Below are 18,956 nucleotides of genomic sequence, written 5' to 3'. Positions count from 1 at the left end.
TTGTTTGCTTTAAATGTTGCTAACGTGCCTCCTTCCACCACCACCATCACTGGTAGTACATTCCAGGCACCCACCATCCTCTGTGTGAAACATTTTCCCCCCACTTTGCCACTAAACATTCCCCCTCTCACCTTGAACCTGTGCCCTCTTGAGTTGGGAAAAAGCCTCTGTCTATCCACCCTATCTCTGTCTCACATAATTTTGTAGACTTCTACCAGGTCATCACCTCATCATCTGTCATTCCAGTGAAAATATTCCAACCTCTCCTTATAACAAAAATCCTTCAGACCAGGCAACATCATGGTAAACCCTTCTCTGCACCCTCTCCAAAGCGTCTACGTCCTTCTCGTAGTGTGGCAACCAGAACTGCATGTAATATTCCAAATGTGGCCTAACTAAAATTTTGTGCAGTTGTAACATAACTTGTGAAATTTTATATTCAATGCCCATTAAATTCAATGACCCCAGCTCCATTGCTTGCTGCGGTAGAGAGCATTAAATTTGCACAATCCTCTGGGAAAAAATAGTTTTCCTTCACCTCTGTCCTAAATGGGTCACCCTAATTTTGAAACAGTAGTCCCTAGTTCATGAATCATCCACAAGAGTGAACATGCTTTCCACATCCATCTAGTCAAAACCAATTATAAACCTTGATCAAATCCCCCTGAAATCTAGTGAAAACAAGCCCAGCCTGTGCAATCTTAGCTCATAAAACAATCCACTCAAACATGGTATCAATCCAGTGAGCCAAATTATTCACAGGAAATCTCTAACAGTGTTTGTATTATACACACTATAAGACCATAAGATACAGGAGCAGATTTAGGCCATTCAGCCCATCAAGCCTATCCCACATTCAATCATGGACTGATATGTTTCTCAACCCCATTCTCCTGCTTTCTCCCCGTAACTTTGATCCCCCTACTAATCAAGAATCTATTCATCTCTGTCTTAAGTACATTCAATGACTTGGCCTCTACAGCCCTCTGTAGCAATGAGCTCCACAGATTCATCACCCTCTGGCTGAAGAAATTCCTTCTCATCTGTGTTCGAAAGGATCGTCCCTTTGCTCTGAGGCTGTGCCCTCAGGTCCTAGTCTCTCCTACTAGTGGAAACATCTTCTCCATATCCACTCTATCCAGGCCTGTCAGTATTTTGTAAGTTTCAATGTGATGCCCCTCATCCTTCTGAACTCTATCGAGGACAGAGTTTAACTAGTATGGTTCAAGAAGGCAGCTCACTACCAGCTTCACCAGGGCAATTAGAGGGGCAATTCTGAGAATTAGACAGACCATTCAGGAGAGATGTTAGGAAGCACACCTACATGCAAAGGGAGGTAGATGTTTGGAATTTTCTTCGACAAATGGCAGTGGATGCATGATCAGTTGTTAATTTTAAATCTGAGATGGATAAATTTTTGATGGGCAAAAGTATTAAGTGTCATGGACCGAAGACAGGTATATGGAGTTGGGCCATAGTTCAGCCATGATCTCATTGGATGGTGGAACAGACTTGAATGGTTTACTCCTGTGCCTATAACTCTGGACTAACTAGTTCCAACATCTTCCCAGAAGCTATTTGCCTCAGCCTGAAGTCTGACAATCTTCCTCACTATGCTCTGGGGCCCTTTGCATCTGTGACTATCTCAGGCTAGAAACCTGGATCATCAGATACAGCAATCTAATATGGTCTTGTACTCTCCTTCCTTCTTATTAATGGATAATCGATTTGGAGAGATTTTTGAATGAATGGGCAGATGAAGTGCATTGTTCCTTATCTATCTTTTATTTTCTTATGCTCCTCATCTATACCAAAGTTCAGTGCAGCTGATTTCACTCCTTTCTTTATTCTTTGCATTTTGCTTGGCATTGAGGATTTCAGAAGTAATAGTGTCATTGTAAAGATCATTTGCTATGGCGAGTTAGTGGCCTGTAGAAATATAAACTGGGGTTGTAAAAACACTTGAAGGATCTGGATGTGAAGTGCATTAACATAGTTAACACAGTGGAACATAGTCTGGAATACTATGAAAACAGATGGGATAAATGTTTCCTCTCTATGCTGGCTGCAAGGAACCCATGGCAAGTAAACCCAGGCAGCTTTACCCTCGAGGCATATAGCAGCAGCAAAGGAAATTACCGCCCTTGCTTGCTCACTCGGATGAAAGGTGCCTGCAAAAATAGGATTTTTCATTGGGAAGGGACAGCTGTGGGCTGCAATTGAGCCAGCTGACCCAGAAAAGAGGTTAGAGACAGCCAAAGGAGCTGTTCGGTGCTGTGGTAGGCTGTTTAAAAGGCCCACTTCTTCTGAGTTACAATAAAAACATGTGACCCTTTGGCCATGACCCTTCACAGCATCTAAACTCCCACACTCTCCCATGCCCCATCCATGCCATCTCATGCCCCTTCACCTACCCTCCGTGGCTTCTCATATCTACGCTGCCAAACCATGACATTTCCATGCCCATTCAGTCACTGATGTATAGAATTATCAAACTCTTTAGTCGCAATAGGATGTGTGAAGAAAGTGTTAAAGGAAGCAATAATTCATTCATAAATTCCCTTAATATGGATGAGCTACTCCAGACTTTATGTTTTTCATTCTGACTTTTTACCTGTCCTTGCACAATTAAATGCTTTTCCTTTCAGTTTGATACAATCTTTAACATTTCTAGTTGACCACAGACGATGGGTGTGTTCATTAGAAGTTTTCTTACTGTTTTGAATGTATCTATTCTGTACATTCTAAAATATTCTAAGTGTCTGCCAAGTAACTCTATTCACCAATCCTTTACCTGATTTGCAAATTCACTTTAGCCAGCTCTGTTCTTATGCATAATCTCCCTTTATTTACATTTCAGCGAATAGTTTCGGACCCAATCCTTTATCTCTCAAATGTGAAGTAAAATTCAGTCATCTTATGATCACTATTACCTAGGTGAGCCTTCCCTACGTGCTTATTAATTGCAGAATACACTCAAGTATTGTCTGCTCTCTGCCTGGCTCTGGAACATGCTGTTCTACGAAATGATCCTAAATACATTCCATGAACTATGAAAACATTTTCCACTATTTTTATTTGTTTTAAATTAGGTTATCTATTTTAGCTTTGATCTTCAGCCCTTAATTATGTCCCAATCATTTATTTTGCAATTTGTAAAATCTTTGTAAAATAGCTAGTAGCTTTTTTATTTCATGGTTTGCTGTCTACAGGAATACTTCACTTTTATTGGCTGCTTATCTTTTTGGTTGGCATCATTTACTACATGCTTCAAGATCCCTTTGATTTGGCCAGACATCAACAACTGACATTGGAAAAGGAAAAGTCTATCCCATGAACAATGTTAGATTTTTTTTTGGTTTGCTTCCTTCAAGGTCAGAGACAAGTGACCTGTCTTGCTGCCTGCATTATCCATGTCCCAAATCTATGGCAAACATGAATTTCTAATGGCGCACATGACATAACTTGACAAGATGATCTGCACTGGGTATATCACTGCCATAATTAACATAAAGAACACTGCTTTGCAACAAATTGCAATGAAAAATATATCTTAAAATAGGTCATTGCCCATCACTTCCCTAAATCATGTGCCAACACTTGTATTTTTCTGGTTTCTATCCAATCTCACTCATATCCTTGCTTGTTTAGTCATCTTATTCATTAGAATCATCTCCTATTCCTTTGACTCCATTTTGACGAAACTGTTCAGCAACCAGTTTTGTTTCCTTATTCCCATACTACCTGTAAATAGTTCTATGTACTGAGGTACTACCCACCTCACTGACAAAGCCTCCATAGATAGACCTTAGGTTTAGGGTAAAAGTTCGGCACAACATCGTGGGCCGAAGGACCTGTACTGTGCTGTACTGTTCTATGTTCTATGCTCCATTATCACCCATTGTCCAGCTCAGTGGAATCGCTTTATATGGTTCCTCTCTTACCTATCTGATCACATCCAGAATAGCACAAATGGTTTCTCTTCCTGGCACCATACCGTTAACTCTGGAACCCCTTAAAAAATAAATCTTAGTCCTTCGTTTCTTTTAGCGCTACCTATTCTTAAGAATGATTTATAACTTTAAGCTTAATTTATATTTTTTTTATTCACTCGCAGAATGAGGGTGTTGCTGACCAGGCAGCATTTATTGCCCATCCCTAATTATCCAGAGGGCAGTTGACAGTCAACCACATTGCTGTAGGTCTGGAGTCACATGTAGGCCAGACCAGGTAAGGACAGCAGCTTTCCTTCCCGAAACGATGCAAGTGAGCCAGATGTGTTTTTCCGACAATCAGCAATGGGTTCACGGTCCTCTGTAGCCTGTTAATTCCATTTTTTAAAATTGAATTCAAATTGCTTTATCTGCCATGGCAAGTTTTGAACCCAGGTGCCCAGAACATTACCTGGGTCCCTGGATTAACAGTCCAGCAATAAAACCACTAGGCTCTCACCTTGTTGTTGCGTCTTAAGAAGGAGAAGACATGATTTAGTCATGTTTAAGTTTCAGTTGTGAGCTTGATGTTGAGGAGTCTCAAAGCATGTTTTGTTTCATGCATTTTAATTTGGTTTTACAATCTTGAAGTTAAGTGCTGGGGTTAAACAGTTCAGTCCATTAAAAAATAGGTGGAGGAAAAATAACCATTGTTGCTTGGCAACGGGGGTCCAGTGACACACAAAGAGAGAGAATGATCCAGAAAGTCGGTCAGTGTGAGGGTTTGCTACAAGAGTGGAGGATGAAATGTTAAGCTGTCTAGTAAAACAAAAACTGACAAGAAAACTGTTGGAAGCTAAGTTTATGGAATCCATGTGTTTGTTCTGAAGTTAACGTAGTAAAGTTTAGTTTGCAGTTAGTTTGATGTGTCTCAGAGATACCAGCTGAAGAACAGTAGCATCCAGTGGTCACTATTTGGAGAAATTTGGAGAGAAGGAGCGAGGTACAGATGTACCAGCCTGAGTGGGAAGCCGTATTATGGAGATAGTAGTGACTCTTTATTGAGATCTGGATGTTTGTAAGGATAGTGTGGGATAAAAGAAGTAGTGTGAATTTGAAATAACACAGTGTGGAGCTGGAGGAACACAGCAGGCCAGGCAGCATCAGAGGAGCAGGAAAGTTGATTTTTCGGGTCAGGACCATTCTTCAGAAATGGGGAGGGGGAAGGGAGCTCAGAAATAAATAGGGAGAGGAGGGGTGGGGCTAGGAAAGGTAGGTGGGGTGGCGAAAGGTGAGTGCGGGTAGGCAGTGGTGGGGATTGGTCAGTGAGGTGGGAGAAGCGGATAGGTGGGAGAGAAGATGGACAGGTAGTGGCAAGTCAAGGAGGTGGGGATGAGCGGGAGAGCTGGTCATGGGATGAGGCCGGGGGGTGGGGAGATTTTAAAACTGTTGAAATCCATGTTTAGGCCACTGGGCTGTAGGCTCCTGAGGCAGACTATGAGGTGCTGCTCCTCCAGTTTGCGGACGGTGTCATTGTGGCACTGGAGGAGGCCCAGGATGGACATGTCACCCAGGGAGTGGGAGGGGGAATCTAGTGAAATGGTTCGCAACCAGAAAGTGTTGTCATTTGTTGTGAACAGAGCGCAGATGCTGTACAAAACGTTCTCCAAGTCTCCGTTTGGTCTCACCGATGTACAGGAGGCCATATCGGCTGTAGTAGATCAAGTTGACGTATGCACAGGTGAACCCCTGTCTAATGTGGAAAGCTTGTTTAGTGCCTTGGATGGAGGTGAGGGGGCGTGGTGTAGGGGCAGGTGTAGCACTTCCTGTAGTTGCAGGGGAAGATGCTGGGGGTGGTGGGGCTCGTGGGGAGTGTGGAGCGGATGAGGGAGTCGCGGAGAAAGCGGTCCCTGCGAAAGGCAGATAGTAGTGGGGAGGGAAATATATCTTTGGTTGTGGGGTTGGCTTGTAGGTGATGGAAGTGGCGGAGAATGATACGTTGGATGCAGAGGTTGGTGGGGTGATATGTGAGGACAAGGATGATTCTGTCTTTATTTTTGTTGCGGGGAGGGGTTGTGAGGGCAGAGGTGTGGGAAATGCAAGAGATGTGGTTGAGGACATTTTCGATCATGAGAGGGGGTAGTTGTTGTCCTTGAAGTAAGAGGACATCTGGGATGTGTGGGAGTGGAATGCCCCATCTTGGGAACAGACGCGGCGAAGGCAGAGGAATTGGGAGTAGGGGATTGCATTCTTGCAAGCAGGTGGGTGAGAGGAGGTGTAGTGTAGGTAGCTGTGGGAGTTGGTGGGTTTGAAAGAGATGTCAGTTTCAAGGCGGTCACCAGAGATGGAGACAGGGAGATCCAGGAAGGAGAGGGAGGTATCGGAGATGGTCCAGGTGAATTTGAGGTTGGGGTGAAAGGTGTTACTAAAGTTAATGAACTGTTCAGCTCCTAGTGGGAGCACGAGGCAGCACCGATACAGTCATCCATGTAGCAAAGGAAGAGGTGGGGGGAGTAGTGCCAAAGTAGCTGCGGAAGAGGGACTGTTCCATGTATCCTACGAAGAGGCAGGCATAGCTTGGGCCCATGCGGGTTCCCATGGCCACCCCCTTTGTCTGTAGGAAGTGGGAGGAGTTGAAGGAGAAGTTGTTAAGGGTAAGGATGAGTTTGGTTAAGGAGATGAGGGCATTGGTGGAGGGGGACTAGTTGGGCCTGCGGGAGAGGAAGCAGTGAGGGCTTTTAGGCCATCTGCGTGAGGATGACAAGTGTACAGGGATTGGATGTGCTATAGTGAAGATGACATGTTGGCAGCCAGGGAATTGGAAGTCTTGGAGGAGATGGAGGGCATGTGAATTTGAATATTTTTTCTGATGATTGTAATGAAGTTGTTCCAGCCTTTACGTCTAATGCAATAGAACTCTTGATTTTTTCCTTGTTTAATAAATAGCTTATTCTTTGTATTAAAAATACACTGGCAGTCACCTGTGAATGTTTTCAGTAACTGACTTCTATGGTTAAATGAAAACAAAGTTACAGTCAAACAAATCAGTTTTCACTTTGAATTCTGACTGCTCCTGACTATTGTCCAGCATTAACATCAACTGGGATCATAACACTATGAAGGCTTATATCAGCTTCCATACATACAGCAGCTTTACCCTTCCACTTACTTTCTCAGCTTTTCATTGCCCCCGTGTACAATCAGGGAGCAACATTCATCTTGGATGAGTCACAGTTACCTGCAGTTAAACCTTGGGAAGTCCAAAGGCTCTATCTTTGTGGGCCGAACTCTGCCCTCACCCCAAATCAACATTAACAATCCAGTTAATTCTGAGCTATATCCACTCTAATAAAAGCATTGCCTGTTTCTCACCTCAATAAAATTTCCCACCTTCACTCTCACCTCTGCTGACACTGAGATGACAGTGACTGAGGTGACACTGATAATGACACCGTCACTCACAGACTTGACTGTTCCATGGTTTCCTGAGCAGTTTGCTTTTCTCTGCTGTCTGTTGAATCAATTTACTTAAAACTTGGAGCCCAACTTACGACCAAAGTCAGTCATCTTCTCCTATCTGCTAAATATTTGCTGATTTATACTGCCTTCTGGGCTCCCAGAGTCAACAATTCACTTCCTATCCTTGTTTATGGACTCCATCACTGTGTAGTTTCTGCATCTCTGTAATTCCTCTGGCTGTAAGACACTGTCCTTATTGTCTTCCCTCCCCAGTCTACATTTGCAGTTGCTTCAAGTCTTGCTTTTAAAAGAAATTACTATGAAAAACATTTCATTCACAACTTCCTTTCCTTCACCTCATCATTACAGCTGTGCTTATCCTGCATCTCTGCCTCTTCACCTCCGACTACTGATATTTATATGGCATCTTTGAAGCAAACAAAATTCCAAGGTGCTCCATAAAGCAAAGTGTGACACTGAGCCACATGAGGAGATATTAGGTCAATTGATCAAAGGCTTGGTCAAAGATGCAGGTTTTAAGAAATGTTTTAAAGAGGAAAATAAGGTAGAGGCACAGAGAGGTTTAAGGAGGCAAGTTTGCAGCTTGAGGCCTGAAGAACTGATGGTACAGCCACCAGTGGGGGAGTGATTACAATTGAGAGTGCACAAGAGGCCAGAATTAGAGCAATGCAAATTCTCAGAGGGTTGTGTTATTGTAGGCAATTACAGGGATACAGAGGGGCTAGGGATTTGAAAACAAGGATGAGAATTTTAAAATCATTGTTGCTTGACTGGAAGCTAATGTGGGTTAGAGAGTACAGAGGTGAAAGCTGACAGGGTTTGCTGTGAACTAAGTCACAGACAGTGGGAGTTTGGATGATCTCTAGTATTATGAATATGACAGATCAACCAGGAGTGCACTGAAATAGTTCAAGTTGAGAAGTAACCAGGGCATGAATCAGGATTTCAGCAGGAGATGAGCTCAGGCAGGGGGATGGTTGAGTAATGTTACAGAGGTGGAAATACACAGTCTTAATGATGGCACAATGTGAGATCAGAAGTTAATCTTGGGATCAAATGTGAGACCAAGGTTGCAAACAGTCTGGTTCTCTTGGCCATTGCCAGGGACAAGGATGGAGTCAGTTGCCAGGGAAAGAATTAGAAGCAGGACCCAAAAACAACAATTTTAATCTTCCCAATATTTAATTTGAGAAAACTTCAGTTCATTCAGCAGTGGATGTTGGAAAAGCAAGCTGACAACTCCTCAGAAGGAGTGGAGAGAAGTAATGGTGAGTTAGAGCTCGGCGTTGTCAGTGTCCATGTGATAACTAACACTGTGCTTTCTCTTAGGGCTCTCATTGAAGCCCATCTCTTTGATTGAGTTTTGGTCATCACTCCTAGATTGTCCCCTTTGGCTCCAATTTCACTTATTTCTGATGGTGCCACTGTGACATGACCTGGGGCATTTTGCTTCTTTAAACATGCTACGTAAATTCACAATTTTGCTGTTAACACCAATGTGTGTTATTGGGAATCAGTCCAAAATAGCTACTTCCCTCATAATAAGTTCTACTTCTACCCTCTTAAGACTAATGCTCAAAAACTAGGATTTTAACTGTTGCAAAGAAGGCAGGCTAGTTACCAGCTGAGCACGTCACAAGGAGTGTTCATATCCATGTTGGAGACATGGATAACAAACACAATGTTTTCCAAGGGGTGTAACTGTTTACAAATTATCACCAGTTCTGATGACTTGAAATGTGAATTTTCCATCTCTGTCCACAGATGCTGTCTGAGCTGCAAATTCTTCCCAGCATCCTCTGTTTTTATTACAAGCTATCTCTTCACCACAGGAATTGGCTTCAGTACTGTTTTAAACAGCTTCATGCTGTTCAACATGCACTTCCTGAGGGTTGAAATGTGACAAATAAATTATTGGCTATCTCAAGGAACTAAAAGCTTTTAGAAAATGCTTGTTACATTGGAAATTCTGACTATTTTGTAGAAAGGTGTAAAATGGTAGTTTGATGACATTATTTTTAACAAATATCTGATAAGAAGAGCCGCTCTTTTTAATTTTATTCCATTTGAAAACTGCATAAAATAATATTTTGTGCGAGATACAAATTCAAAGTGATGCTTGCCACACGCAAAGAAATGTCGTTACTGATTTTCATGTCAACAGCAACAGGTGCATCCACAACACAGATTTAGTGATAGTTCTGTTCCCTGTTGACTCTACAAAATAAGAATTTTACTGTTTTTGAAAGATGATCACTCCTGAAAGATGGCAGGCTAAGGACACTGGGCATGCCTTGTCTTGTGACTGCAAGGACTGGTGAAGTTGGTGTTGGTAACTCATTATCACGTATAGAGATAGGATGCTGTTTGGGTGTGTCGTGATTGCAGCAAGGTCAGCCAGCTGGACCTCACAGAATATGAGTTCCCTAATTGGGGCTGTTTACCTGGTCCAATCAAGGAGCTCTGGCTGACAGATAAGAACAGGGAGTGTCAGAGATACTGCCACTCTGCTAGCTGACTTGGAATGAGGCAGTACTATAGTCAAGGATGGTACATGTGTAGGTAAAACTTGACTTGGTGAACAGATACTGGCCTCTGTGTGGTTACTTCAGGAGCTTGAGAAGTCAGATGTCTCTGATGCCACGTCAAAGACAGCCAACACCTCTTAAAGGGGTTATTGTAGTCCCACTACAGACCGGATGGGATGTTTATAAATGCAGAAGTGGTCCCAAGTTCTCCATTGCCATTTTACAGGCCTGACTGTAAGGCTTCTATTAGTACTTGGTTAAATTTTGTGAGAGACTATAATGTGTTCATTACCTTTTGAAGCACAAGTTTTTATCATGCACTTAAAACTGTGTTCAGTGAGGAACCTTATCCAACTGTGCACTGCACTAAAATATGTTGCAATTCCTTTCCTCTTAAGATGCATTGTAGTGATAAAGAACATCCTGTAAGATCATAATATGAAGATCATTTAACCGCCAAAGAGGCCTCCAAAAATTAATTTCCAAATGATTTTTGATGGCAGCATAAAATCAATGTGGCACCAGGGAGCTTTCATTCAACTTTTCATTAAACATTTAAAAGAAAAGGCAATAAGGAAACATTTCATTAGCTGAACTTCCTCTGGTAAACTGACGGATTACTTTTCATTCAGGAAATGGTTGTTCTATAATTTCCATGTGTTGTTTATAGCAAGCGATTCTCTGTATTGTATTGGAAGATTTTTACTCTAGCACTGCACTGTGTGTTAAGAGAAAAAAAAAGCCCCACATGTTCTGTTGTGGTCTTCAATCAGACAAAGTGCCGTGAATGGACTCCTGCAGACTTTGAACAAAAATAATTATAAAATAAATCTGTTAATAGCTTCAGCTTCCCTCATTAAGATGGTCTTGATGATTAGGGTGAGATTTAATGTGACATAATCTGAGGTCAGATTGCAAGGTGATGTACATGCTATTCCCTTGTTGATTAGGCATGAGGCAAGTGTGGACATTGTGGAAGGGTTTTTGCAAATAGAGTTTTGTTTGGTCACTGTTTCACATCAGCTTGAGTTACAATATTTACAAATCATGCCACTCTGTTTTATCTGGGAAGGTTGCCACTGCTCCCTCCTGTAGGGACCAGAGTTAATTGCAGTGATTAACTGCTAAAAGGGCATTGGTGTGTTTGTCTTTATTTGATCACGTGATTGCTTCAGTGAGAGGCCTGATGGGAAAGTGAAACTGGTGCATTCCTTGGCCAGAGCAGAATTCCTGCAATGGAGGGAAGGTGACAGCTATCATTCCCAACTGCAACCCATCTGATTGGATTCCTCTCCCATTATGTTCTGCATCACTACCCAGGAGGGTAGGATTCTGCATGTGTTTCACTAACAAATCCTTGAAAACACTGAAACACTAATATTCCCACTGGTACACTGTCCGTAAGCTCACTTCTACACGTGCGAACAACTGGCTCTCACTTAAATACGCTTTATATCAATAAACCTCCCTCTGATACAATGTGTCTCACTGACCCTCTCTCTGATTCACTCTGTCTCTGAGTCTCACTCCGATACACTATGTCTCACTGACCCTTGCACCGATACAGTGTCTCTGACCCTCCCTTTGATACACCATGTCTCACTGACCCTCCCTCTGCTATACTGTCTCACTGACTCTCCCTCTGCTACACTGTGTCACTGACCCTCCCTCTGATACAGTGTCTTACTGATCCTCCCTCTGATACAGTGTGTCATTGACTCTCCCTCTGATACAGTGTCTTACTGATCCTCCCTCTGATACAGTGTGTCACTGACTCTCCCTCTGATACAGTGTCTTACTGATCCTCCCTCTGATACAGTGTGTCACTGACTCTCCCTCTGATACAGTATCTTACTGATCCTCCCTCTGATACAGTGTGTCACTGACTCTCCTTCTGATATACGGTCTCATTGATCTCTGACAATGCCTTCTCAATGGCAAGGCTTTCCAACAGCAGTACTTTGCCATTTCAGAGGCTATTTTCTTGGGTCAATGGCATTTTACTGTGCGTGGAGCAGAGCACAGCTGGCAGTGTACCCCTCCCTGCAGCAGGCTGCAGTACAGGTTTAGGCAGTAGGAGGTAGGACTGTAATAGAGCTTGAGAGTTCTTGCACAGAATACTGCCCATGGGCCTGTGCGGCTGCCCCTGTGCTGTCAATCAGTGAAATGAAAGGGCCAGCCTGTGTAGTCTGGCAGGAACTTAATCTTTTTACTGAGCTCCTTGATTATCTCTCAGTCAATGACTGACAGCACCCACCTCCTCCAGTGTTCTTCATTTCATGCCTGGCTCTCCGATGGCTAATTAGGAGTTTATGGACATTCAAATCTGAGATTCCGAGCCACTGCTTTCCAGAACCAGAGGTCACAATGTAAGTTACTTGTTCAGTCAGTTAGTATTGAATTGAGGAGCAATTTCTTCACCCAAACAGTGGAGAGCCTTTGGAAATCTCTGGGTGCAAAAACATTTGATGCCAAATTATTGAATGTTTTCAAGAATGAGTTAGACCTGGTTTTGTGGTTATAGTGATCAAAGGGTATGAGGAGAGAGCAAGAACAGGTTACTGAGCTGGATGATCAGCCATAATCGTGTTGAATGGGTGAGCAAGATCGAAGGTCAAATGATCTACTCCTGCTTTTATTTTCTCAGCTTTCATGCTTCCAGGTTCCCCAGCCTGTGGTAAAAGTCAGCCTTTACTTTATCTAAAGCCTCATTGTCTCTCAAGTAATATCAAGCCCATTACTGTGAGCTGTGGAATACATACTGTAACTGAGGTGTTATTAAGGTTTTATATCAAATTTTCACTACCTCCCAACCTTTATATTTGATTTTTAACTTAGAATCTTGTTTACGACTTTATGAACCTGACATGCTACTTCTAAATCCAATGAATTTGTATTCCAAACTGTCTCTGCTCAACATGATTAATTCTGAGTATAATTCATGGTTTTTTGTGCCAAAATTAGTCAGAAATTTACCATCGCTGAATTCCCTCTGCCACTATTCTGTAAATTTATTTCATCTTAGCTCCTTTTCTAGCATTCCTCAGCTTTGTATAGAATTAACTACGCCTCTTTCTTTGGTATAATCTGTGAACTTCAAATCCTACTCTCTATTTTGTCCCTTCTATGTAGTTTAATCCAGTTTGCTATTCTCTCTATAATTTCATAATTCTTAATTTTATAGCATAATCTCTAATATTATGCCATGTACCTCATTACCAGGGGACACAGAGTTAAAGCAATTACTAGAAGGATCAGAGGACAGTTGAGTGTGATGCAAACTGTGATTTATATTGATAATTTTCAATCCAATAGAATCATAGAATTCCTACAGTGTGGAAGCAGGCTATTTGGCCCATTGAGTCCACACCAACCCTCTGAAGAGCATCCCACTGAAACAGCCCTCCTACCCTATTCCTGTAACCCTGCATTTCCTATGGCTAACCCACCTAGCCTGCGCATCGCTAGACACTATGGGCAATTTGGCATGGTCAATCCACCTAACCTGCACATCTTTGGACTGCAGGAGGGAACTGGAGCACCCGGTCACACGAGACTGGAATCAAACCTGGGTCCCTGGCACTGTGAAGCAGCAGTGCTAAACACTGAGCCACCATGCCACCCAATGTTAGTTGCTGCAAGCTTGGATTTCTGGTTTGAGTTAGTAACTTGTGGGCTTTTCTGTGTGTTTGAACGTAATTATTAAGACAAGTATTTCTGCACCCATGGCAATTTATTTTATAAACAATTTTTGAAGGCTGGCTATACAGTGGGTTTGTACACTAATGGACTTTTGTTTATTCTAGAGTGTTTTCAACAGGACACGATAAATAATAGGGCCTCAGCGATTTTCTGGAGAGCTCTGGAATCTTTTTTTTTGTTAAATTTAAGGGAACTGCCATAATTGAGAGACTTTTGGCTTTCACTTTTGATTTTGAGTGGGTTAGCCCTGTGAAGACCTTAGCACAGGATGTTTGTATAATCCAGTGTTCTTGGAAAGAGAATGACAGATAAAATAAACCAGATTCCTTTGGAGTTAAAGTTAGTGTTAGTTCCAGACCAGAAGTGTTAAGAACCTGGAAATGGTTAATTAAGTGAGCATGTCAAAACTTAAGTATTTGACAGCTCCTAGAAGATGCCATCTGCAATTTTAATTGAAGTTGCAAGTCACTTAAACCTACCAACATGTTAGATACATTAATTCTAGTGTGATTATTATACGGGCTGTGATTTGAGAGCTGTACCAGGAATTGCGTATTTGGTACCACACCAAAGCTGCTTTGTTCCCTTTCAATTTAAGGGGTGTTTTGGGATTAATGGGGTTATCATTTCACTGTGTGTTTAAAACCTTTGCATTTTCATCATAAATAGATGGTTTGGGTTATTCTATTTCCTTTTTGCGTCTTTTGTAATAAACTACCATTTCATTGTTAAAATAAAATCCGCAGTGTTTGTGTGCTTATGGTTCAGTGTGAAAACGCTTCATTAAAACCAAATCAAATAAAAATGTAATCTAGCAAGCTAGGTTCCTATCCGGGATTTGACTTGTCAGTAATAGCATCAACTGAGATCAAAACATGAGGAGTAATGTTTTCATTGAGAGGGCAGTGGGTCTCTGAAACTCATTGCTTGAAAGGCATGTTGGCATAATCGTAATGCAACTGGACTAGTGATCACAGGCAGACTACTACTCTAGTGAAGCCACAGGAGCTGGTGAAATTTAATTTCAAATGATAAAATCTGGAATTGAAGGCCACTTGCGGTAATCGTGTCCATGCTGTTATCATCACTTGTAACAACTGATCTTCTGAAGAAGAGTCCCGACCCAAAACGTCAACTTTCCTGCTCCTCTGATGCTGCCTGACCTGTTGGACCTCAGGCTCCACATTGTGTTATCTCTGGCTCATTAATATTCTTTAGGGAAAAGAAATTTGATGCCCTTGTCCAGTATACATTTTAATCCAGACCCACAGTAATGTTGACTCTTAACTGGCCTCTGAAATAGTATGTCAAACCACTTGGATTAAGGGTGGTTGCAGATGAGTTAGCAAATCCTGGTCCTGTCAGGGATGGCCACAATCCATGAAACAATGAAAGACAGGAAGTTAGAAGATTTGGAAGGATGTGTATTTCGATATGTATCCCTCCATTCCTTGCATATTCATGTGTTTATCTAAAAGTCCCTTAAATGGCCCTATCATATCTGCCTCTGCCACCACGCCTGGCAGTGCGTTCCAGATTCCTATCACTCTCTGTGCCCCTCACATCTCCTTTGAACTTTCCCCCCTCACCTTAAATGCCTTCCCCCTAGTATGTGACATTTCAACTCTGGGAAAAAGATTCTGACTGTCAACGCTATCCATTCATCTCATAATTTTACAGACTTCTATCGAAGAGAATGGATAGATAATGAGAATGATCTATCCTAACCTGTAGAATTGCAGGCATAATTGTTGTAAATGGGGATTAGGGCTAAATGGACCTTTTTCCCCTTGGAACACATGTGATGGACCAAATGGCTTCCTTCTGTGGTATGTTGATATTTGTTGAAACCTTCCCTGATGTCCATGTAATATATCCACTGTATCTCACCCATCCACCTTTGTATGTTAACTCCTCAAAGATTTCTGTGAGGTTTGCCAGTTACAAGTGTCCCTGTTGAAATTCAGACTGGGTACTCCTACGATTTGGGCAATGTTACTTGGGGATGAGCGATGAGGCTGAAGAGAACATACTATCAGAAGTTTAGCTCTAGATGAATAAGACACAGCGGCTGAAGTATGAAAGTTACTGGCAGGAGATTGGAATTGGCGGAAAGGATCTGGGTTTTGTGACACAGATTAAGGTGATAGCTTCATATCTCCTGGTGTTTAACTCAACTAAACTGCATCTCGTGTCAGACTGCAAATTGGACATGCAGAGGTAACGTCGAACAGATGGTGAACAGATAGAACTTGGTGGTATCAACAAATATGTAGAAGGTGATTCCAACTGCAACTGATGTTTTTGAATGATAAAATATAGGGAGGAAGTTGGAAAAAATAAGGATATTTCTGTACAGGACTCTATAGGCAATGCTGCAAGTGAGTGAGAGTATCCATTGCTGGAGATGCCTTAGCTATGATTGAACAACCAAGAGCAGATTCATATCAGGAAACTGAACAGTAGAGGAAAGTGTTAAGATCATCATTATTGATCTTTTATTTTTCTCATTTTTGGTTTGGAACTGTGAGTTGCAGTTGAGATTTGAACTTTAAATCGGACCCTTTTTTTAGAGGAAGAAGGGAACAAAAGATTGATGTTCTTGTTGGGAACTGGTCTGGAAAGATACTGCAGCTTAGTTACTGGTTGAAGAATACTGTAGACAAACTGGCACTGAAATGTTGTTATGCTCAGGGACTCGTGGCTGGTTGGATATTGAATTGGTCAATCAAGAAAAAAAATTGGTTTTGGACAGTCAAGCACAGAAAATATCAGAGAAAATATTGGGGCAACACGGTGGCTCAGTGGTTAGCACTGCTGCCTCACAGCGCCAGGGACCCGGGTTTGATTCCAGCCGCCAGTGACTGTCTGTGTGGAGTTTGCACATTCTCCCGGTGTCTGCGTGGGTTTCCTCCGGGTGCTCTGATTTTCTCCCAAAGTCCAAAGATGTGCAGGGTAGGTGGATTGCCAATGTTAAATTGCCCATAGTACAAGAGATGTGTAGATTAGGTGGCTTATAGAGGGATGGGTCTGGGTGGGATGTTCTGAGGTTTGGTATGGACTTGTTGGGCTGAAGGGCCTGTTTCCACACTGTAGGGATTCTCTCTGAATACAAAGGGAGAACTGGTTTTGATTGAGTTTTTAAACAGGAGACAGAGTTTCTTTGGAATCTGCCCACTAGATTGTTTGGTTTTGCTCCCTCTAGTTGATCTGCAGTTATCGGATTGCTGAGGGTCCTGAGAAAAGAACCCCAGATTATAAGAAGTAAGGACAATTCTCCGAAGGTCTGTGGAAGCTGTTTTTCTTGACTTCAGAATTCAAGCATGATACAGTCCTATGGGCCTGTAATGTAACCCATCAGATTTCAGGAAGAAATGGAATTCATTGAACCGACAATTTGCAATTTATTTTTATACCTTAACTGTATCTGTCTGTCTGTGTGTGAGTGGTGGACAATAGTCAAAGAAGATTGGGGGCTTAGATCATAGATGTTAGTTAGACAGCCTGTTGTTCATCTGTATTCTGCTAAAGTTATATTATTAAGAATAAATTATTAAGGCTTGTTTAAGTTATAAACTTGGTGCCTAAGATTGGTTATTTGTAGTCTGGTTTGGAATAATTGAACATTTTGAGGGCTAATGAATGTTTTAATTTCACTGTGTCTAGTGTCAGTGAATCTGATTTGGTCTGGTCTGCTATCTTTGTGTTATAACAAAAGACAGAATAGTTTTGTTTAGTGGCATTCACACGAAGAAGCAAGAGGTGGATCTCATTTGATAAGCTTGGAGATCAAATGATGGGAGAGAAAGAGAAACTAGAGTGAGAGACATGGCTTCAGGGCTATGGCAGGAAGGAGCCTGATGAGGAGGTTCGGCTTGGTAATGATGGAAAAGGAGCAGGGCAGCAGAAGCAGCTGAATGAATGATCTTAATCTTCGTGATAGAAGTTATTAGGCTTCTTTTGTTTGATGCTTGGAGGTGGGTATGGAGGAGACAGGTTGGAAAGGTTTAAGAAGAATAATCTGCATTTGAAAACAGCTTGGGTTTGCTCTCTTAGAACGTTGCACAGTTGCAAAAGAGAAGAGAGACCCAAGAGTGCGTGATGCAAACAACTATCAGATTGTAGCCAATCTACAGAAGACAGCATTTATCCTCTGAGTGAGCCAGTGAAGCTAAGGAAATCATAGGGATAAAACTTTTTGGGCAGCATAAATGCCATACTGAACAATTTTTATTTGCTAGATGTTATGCAAATATTGTAAGTGCTCTTAAAATATGATAATGAATTTCACATTTGCTCATTTTCTTCCCTCTTGAAGGTATTGGTTCTTGCAGGGCCACTGTCTACCAGTTGCTAACAGCCTCCAGCAATTTGTGTATTTGCCTAAAATGTGAATGTCGACTGTAGATTCATGGTCCAGTGATTAACAATGGGAGTCCTTTCCACTCTGTTGACTTAATACTCCAACCAACTTCATACTGACTGGCAAACAAAGCTGGGGTCTTCTGAATGGGTCATCACATGAGGCTATGTATTTACCCACTTGGCCACACAAGTAATTGTGTTAAGAGGCATTATAATAATTTTCTTAGTTAATGCATTCAGTTCTAAACTCTCCATTTTACGCTTTATGGCAGCTGTTTTTGTTCATTTTTATAAACTCGAACATATGGCTGACTGCTACTGAGTGTATTGCCTTCACAACCAGATGGTCTCTATTTGTATGGATGAGTTTTTTACTGCTTGATCTTGCCTGTCGTGACTCTTAGTCTGTGATGTTGGATAGAATAACTTGCACATGTTTAAAAAAAAGTGAACAAAAGTGTGTGAAAATTAAGCTGATTGGTTTAGTGTTTTATCACACATTCCTTAGTCTGCTATTTCAACTGATTGTGCCAAGGGTTTGTCTGTGAATGAAGCTCTGTTTTCATTTCATTGAGATAGTATTAGCAATTTACTCATTAAAAGGGAAATGAGACTTACTCAGATTGTCCTCATCCTCTGTATTTTCCAAACCAGGGCTGAAATACTTGAATGGACCAATGAACGAAGAAAGTGTGTTCAATTTATCTGGAAAAAGAAGCATTTAACAGAACATTAGTTTTATGGGTGGTACTTACCTTTGTTTGAGAAAAATGAAGGAAATACCTGTTATTCATTAAATTAATGACCGGCAAACAAATTCAAAGGTGTGTATGGTTTATAGTCTTGTGATTCATCACAATATATCTTTGTCTAGGGGAAGTAGGAACTTCAGATGCTGGAGAATCTGCGATAACAAGGTGTAGAGCTGGATGAACACAGCAGGCCAAGC

At 41.7% G+C, this 18,956-nt stretch overlaps 1 protein-coding gene across 1 annotated transcript in view; it reads right to left on the bottom strand.

Annotated features, from left to right (window-relative positions):
* Window positions 1-18,956, bottom strand: part of LOC109911783 (double-stranded RNA-specific editase B2-like) — an 80,766-nt gene that overhangs the window by 59,131 nt on the left and 2,679 nt on the right. Inside the window, exon 2 of the mRNA XM_048606217.1 lies at window positions 18,626-18,712. Within this exon, the coding sequence (XP_048462174.1) occupies window positions 18,626-18,712 (87 nt within the window). The remainder of the gene's footprint in view (window positions 1-18,625; window positions 18,713-18,956) is intronic.

The sequence above is a fragment of the Rhincodon typus genome, chromosome 2 (genome assembly GCF_021869965.1).
Source record: "Rhincodon typus isolate 14 chromosome 2, sRhiTyp1.1, whole genome shotgun sequence".
NCBI classification, from domain to species: domain Eukaryota; kingdom Metazoa; phylum Chordata; class Chondrichthyes; order Orectolobiformes; family Rhincodontidae; genus Rhincodon; species Rhincodon typus.
The sequence above is the reverse complement of the archived record's forward strand: the minus strand, read 5'-3'. Positions and strand labels throughout refer to the sequence as shown.